The 6,237-nt window shown below is 37.1% G+C and overlaps 1 protein-coding gene across 1 annotated transcript; it reads left to right on the forward strand.

Moving 5' to 3' along the window:
- The first annotated feature begins 4,889 nt into the window (after positions 1–4,889).
- On the forward strand, positions 4,890–5,840 carry LOC113896434 (olfactory receptor-like protein OLF4). Its single transcript, XM_027548623.1, has one exon. It carries the CDS (start codon positions 4,890–4,892, stop codon positions 5,838–5,840), a length of 951 nt encoding a protein of 316 aa, XP_027404424.1.
- The last annotated feature ends 397 nt before the right edge of the window (positions 5,841–6,237 follow it).

Genomic DNA, 6,237 nt, shown 5'->3' on the forward strand with positions numbered 1-6,237 from the left:
CACTTTTAACAATTAAATCATGTTAGTGGAAGCCCAATAGAAGAAGGAATGGGAGGCCTAAACTGCTACCAGTAAAAGTAGAACATGAGCCCAGGAATCTTGTTGATTAACAGGAGTGGACAAATAGGGTATTATCTGGAGGGTCATACAATGAGGTAAGGACATTTCTTTTTATTGTAAGATGGGATGTATTAGATTCTGTTTTCATGTGGAGGAGAAAGATCTAAACTGAAGACTGTTTGCAAATATACCCTTGCAACATCTGTGAATGAAACCTACATATTACAGTATCTTCTCTCACGGTGGGTATCCACATAAGAAAAAAAAAAACGTAGTTACATAGGTGAAAAGATGTATATCAAGAGGTTTACTTTTCAATTACTTTATTACCTGTGAGGCTGAATATATTTGTGGATTTGTTAGGCATTGAGTGTTTCTCTACTGAAAAATATCTCTGTAACTTTTGTTTTACATAGTGGTGTCAGAGTACTATTATTCCTTTTTAAAATTCAATTCTTTGAAAGAAAGAATAGCTTTTTTAAAAATAATAGCTCATTTTTATTCAGTGCTTACCATGAAACAAGCATATTTTTATATTTATCATCATTACCATATTATAACGTAGGTAGCACTGTTATCCTCATTTTTTACAGCAGAGGAGAGTAACATTAAGAGACGGTAAATGTTCAAGGTTTTCTGAAGGTTATAGCTTTTTAAACAAAAAACTGAACATCATTTAGTTCTTTTATATATGTATAGATATATCTGTGTGGATTGTATAAGCATTCATAATTTTTTTCAGTCAAATCTGTCAAATATAGCATTCTCTTCATCACTTTTCAGAAAGAATTTGGGTAATTTGACACTGTGGCTCAGTTGGTAATGAATCTGCCTGCAATGCAGGAGACCAGAGTTTCATCCCTAAGAAGGGAAAATCCCCTGGAGAAGGAAATGGCAATCCACTCAGTATTCTTGCCTGGAGAATTCCATGGACAGAGGAGCCTGGTGAGCTACTGTCTGTTCATGGGGTCTCAAAGAGTCAGACACAACTGAGAGACTTTCACTTTCATTCACTTCCTTTCTCTGACACACAACAACATATGAGTTACATGCATTTATCATGTTGATTCAGTATTTGTTTATATCACTAAATGATCACTACAGTACATCTAGTTAACATCTGTCACCACACATAGTTCCAATTTTTTTATTGTGATGAGAAATTTTCAGATCTGCTGTCTCTTAGCAACTTGCAGGTATGCTATAAATTATTATGAAAATATGTGGAGTTTGTTAATTTAAAACTGCTTCCCAACCAAGGGTAATTGTGTCCTCCAGGGGACACTTAGTGATATGAGTGGACATTTTTCACTATCACACTGATGAATGGTAGATGATGGGCAAAGATGTTTCTAAACATCCTACAGTATACAGGGCATACCCCACCACAGAGAATGGTCTGCCAGAGAATGTCCAGTAGTTCAGAGATGGAGGAACTCTGAGTTAAAGAATATTCATGCTTCCACAATCAAGAGCTGTCACAGGTAGTTTCCAAAATGTTCTCCACATCACATTTTTGCCAGTAAAATTACAGAATTCCCCTTATGTCTGTGATGTCTGTTTAGAAGTTTCAACCTCAATCTACAGTAAGTGTTTTCACCAGGCTGAGGGTTGTGAATGAGACTTCCTGGTGATTTTTAAACTATTAGTCACTTTGAGTAAAGATTCATATATTTGATCAGCATGTCAATTTTTATTATCACACATCTATATATTTTATGCCTATTACTCAACAATTAGCTGCATTTTCAATGATGCTGACAAATTATTGGTTCTGCAATTGACTTTTGGTTGGGTGTTTTTGATGATAAAAAATGTTAAGTTTTATAGGAGTCAAATCTGTCTTTCTCCTTACTTCTGATTTTCTCACCTTAATTATGATAGTCTTCCCACCATGTTCATCTAAAGTAGACTGTTTACTTTTGGGGTATTTGGTCCCTTTTTAAAAGATGTGCTGTATAAGGAACCACTTCATTTTCTTCCAGGTTGACAGCCATTTATGCCAAGTTTTATTCAACAATCTGGACTTTTCCAACCAAATTGAAATATAATGCTCCTATAGGATAGTGTTCATATCTAAGGGGACCTAATTCCTAATCATTCAACAAATAATAGCAAAACATCTGCTATGTGCTAAAATTTCTGTGTAAATCATATGTTATATTCTCCTGAGTCAAAGTCTTTTCTTAATTAATTGTTACTTAATGTTGTAATTGTCCAGTGACTGTTATTATGTATCATGTTTCAGTTTTGATGTTCCACTCAGTTTTATTTAATACAATTATGCAATATCACCCTTTATTTTTAGTTTTTGCTATTCTTTGTATTTCATAATTTCTAACTTTCTTAAGTGCATTTTAAAATAAATGTACATATATTCACATATCTTTGGAAAAACTGAGTGAGCAATGCAGTTGAAGTCTCTACTGATATTGCATTATAGTGACAGAGTTGCAGTACAGTAGACAAAAATGGCTTCCCTTGTGGCTCAGACAGTAAAGAATTTGCCTGCAATGCAGGAGACCTGGCTTTTATTCCTGGGTTAGGAAGATCCCTTGGAGGAGGGCATGGCAACCCACTCCAGTATTCTTGTCTGGAGAGTCCCAGTGGACAGAGGAGCCTGGTGGGCTACAGTCCACGGGGTTGCAAAGAGTCAGATACAACTCAGTGACTAAGCACAGCACAGCACAGACTACAACATAGTGTCCTCAGGTTTAAATTATGCACATACATTTATCCAGAATAACAGAATGAATTTTTTTTTCATTTATAAGTCTTTATAGGTATGGTATGGAAAGACCTTCGCATGTTGGACAAAGACCAGAACAAGAATTAAATTGTACCCACTGGGTTTATTTAAAAAAAATTAAGCACAAGAATAATAAATAAAATATCTCCCATAAGAAAATAGACAGGCCTTTCTTCATTCAGTATCATATCACAGAAATATAATTTGTAAAATAATACAAAAAACACTCAGGACAAACAAATCTACTGATTAATATAACACAGAGAAATTTTGTTGTATTCCATGTTTCCATTTTGATTTCTTAGTTTACTCCCTTTGCTTATTTTTCTCTTGGGGTATTAAATCTATATGATTTTTCACATTACATATATATCACTCTTTCTGTCATTGGCAAAAAAAAACATATTTTTCTTTATTATTTTACCTGAGCATTAAGGATATGTAGCTGAATTTGCAATGTTCCCAAACAGAGGAAATTTTTCTTAGTCACATTTTCTCAGGGGCACTGGAACTCATTAGATCTTTTTCCTTCATTATATCTATCTGTCTCTAATACTTTTTATATTTCTTTAAATACTGGGTGGGTTGTTTTCATTGTTCAGTTGACAAGTTGTCTCCAATTCTTTGTGACTCCATGGACTACAGCATGCCAGGCTTCTTTGTCCCTCACCATCTCCTGGAGTTTGCCCAAATTCATGTCCACTGAATCAGTGATGCCATCCAACCATTTCATCTTCTGTTGCCCCCTTTTCCTTATGTTCTCAATCTTTCTGAGTATCAGGGTCTTTTCCAATGAGTTGGCTGTTTGCATCAAGTGGCCAAAACAGAAACTAACCTCAAGTTTACTGCTTACTTGGAAATTTATGAAGTGGAATTTCTAGGTACCTTTTAAAAATTCTTTGGAAGAAACAATCCGATCTGACCAGCTTGAGTTATCACCACAGATAGGCTAAGAAGGGTGGTTCTGGATGAGAAAATCACGACAGTAACATAGTCCAGGAAGCCACGGTGTGTCTGTGCCTTGCGGAGTGAGAGCAGTTCTTAAAGCAGAAGCACCCGGTCATATATTAAAGTGACATAATAAGGTGAGAGAGGCCAGAACTCAGTGAATAGGTGGTACGAAGAAGAGGATTTCCTTCAATTCACAGGGTGTCTTTGCAACTAAATTTCTGAAGTGCTGGGAACAACATGGAAGAGGGATTCTCTGTGGAGTGAAGGTTCAGCTATAGCAGAGAGACCATGCTTTTCCTTAGCATCCCTGACACCATCTCTGATCACTCCACTTCTTGCTTATCCCTTTGCCCTACTGGCTTCCTTGTTTGCATTTGAACATGTGGAATCAACATCTTCCTCCAATCCTTTACAGTGGCAGCTCCCTCTTCCAGGAACACACTTCTCCTGGTATCACACTAAATGCTTTGCTCTCTTTCTTGATGTCTCTTCAAACAACCCTTTGTTTGCAGAACTTGCCTGAACACTCAGTGCAAAATAACTCCTTCTACTACTCTCTCCTTTGTATCTGGTTTTATTTTCTTCATAACATCTGTCACATTATGACATATTTTATAAAATATTTATTTTAATATCATCTATCTCCATTCCTGGAATGTGGAGATTTGGTTTTCTGCATCCCTCTTTGTGCTTGGGACATGTTGGCTCTCAATACATGTTTCTCAAAGGCATGAAAGAGTTTCTCATTAAAACTGTAAAGTGAAAGTGTTGGTAGCTCAGTCATGCCTGATTCTTTGTGACCCCATGAACTGTAGCCTGCCAGGATCCTCTGTCCATGGAATTCTCCAGGCAAGAACACTGGAGTCGGTAGGCATGCCCTTTGCCAGGGGATCTTCCTGACCCAGGGATCGAAACACTTGTAAATTTACTGAGAATGGGACAATAAAAATTCTAGTCAGAGATGAAATGAGGTATACCATCAAGAAAAATTCATATATATGCAACATATTAACATCAATTTCTTACCTGCAAAATAGAAATTATAGTATTTCAGCTATTTCAGGTATGCCCATTTAAGTGAAAATTAATCATGTTGCTTTCTTTTTTTCCCAATAGTCACATTTGCCATATGGAGCTGGAGAACAATACACAAATTCCAAAATTTCTTCTTTTGGAATTTTCAGAGGAACCAGAACAGCAGCCCCTCATATTTGTGATTTTTCTCTCCATGTACCTGATCACTCTGTTTGGAAACCTGCTCATCATCCTGCTTGTTAGCTCAGACTCCCGCCTCCACACCCCCATGTACTTCTTCCTCTCCAACCTGTCCTTTGTAGACATATGCTTCACATCCACCACCATCCCAAATATGTTGTGGAACATCCAGACACAGAGCAAAGTTATCACCTATGAAGCTTGTGTCACCCAGATGTATTTTTACATATTCTTTGCAGGATTAGATGACATTCTCCTGGCTGTGATGGCCTATGATCGGTACATGGCCATTTGCCAACCCCTGCAGTACATGGTCATCATGAGCCCCCGGCTCTGTGGACTGCTGATTCTTCTGTCCTGGATAATGAGTATCATGTATTCCTTGTTACACAGTTCTATGGTTTTGCAATTGTCCTTCTCTTCAAACTTGGAAATCCACCACTTTTTCTGTGAACTCAACCAGGTGATACAACTTTCTTGTTCTGACACTTTTCTCAATAAGATAGTGATCTATTTTTCAACTTCTCTCTTTGGTGGTTGCCCTTTTGCTGGCATAATCTACTCTTACTCTAAAATAGTTTCCTCCATAACTGGAATCTCATCAGTTCAGGGGAAGTATAAAGCATTTTCCACCTGTGCATCTCACCTCTCAGTTGTCTCCTTATTTTATTGTACAGTCTTAGGAGTGTACTTTAGCCCTGCTGTTGCACACAGCTCACACACAAGTGCAACAGCCTCAGTGATGTACACTGTGGTCATGCCCATGCTGAATCCCTTCATCTACAGTCTGAGGAACAAAGACATAAAGAGGTCTCTGAAGAGATTCTATTTGGAGATGCCAGGTATAAAATTGCCAGTTACATGAACAAAATGAATGTTTTCTTGGTCACATGACTCAAAGACTTGGAAGCAGATATTGCAATGCTTTGATCTTTGTAGAATAAAACTTACTTCTTCTATTTATTTCCTCAGATTTCCCTTTTATTTTGATTCAGTTTCTCTATGCACATTTTAGTAATTGTCTTTAAGTTTTCTCATCAGCTTGATATTCACACAGTATATACTGTTTCCTACTTCAAAATTTTCCTAGCTTTAGATTAGAAATGTTTGGAAATCACATTCTTCTGGTGGCTCATCACAGATGAATTAAGAATAATTGCTTCTCAAAGTGGTGATACCCTAGAGGGGTGGGATGAAGATATGGGAGGGATACATACAGTTATGTCTGAGTCCTGTGGTTGTAAGGCAGAAACCAACACAAC

Source organism: Bos indicus x Bos taurus, chromosome 7 (assembly GCF_003369695.1).
Source record: "Bos indicus x Bos taurus breed Angus x Brahman F1 hybrid chromosome 7, Bos_hybrid_MaternalHap_v2.0, whole genome shotgun sequence".
NCBI lineage: Eukaryota > Metazoa > Chordata > Mammalia > Artiodactyla > Bovidae > Bos > Bos indicus x Bos taurus.

What these genes read in the sequence shown, in the direction of transcription:
- LOC113896434 (XM_027548623.1), top strand. Translation starts at nt 4,890, where the DNA reads ATGGAGCTGGAGAACAATACACAAATTCCAAAATTTCTTCTTTTGGAA.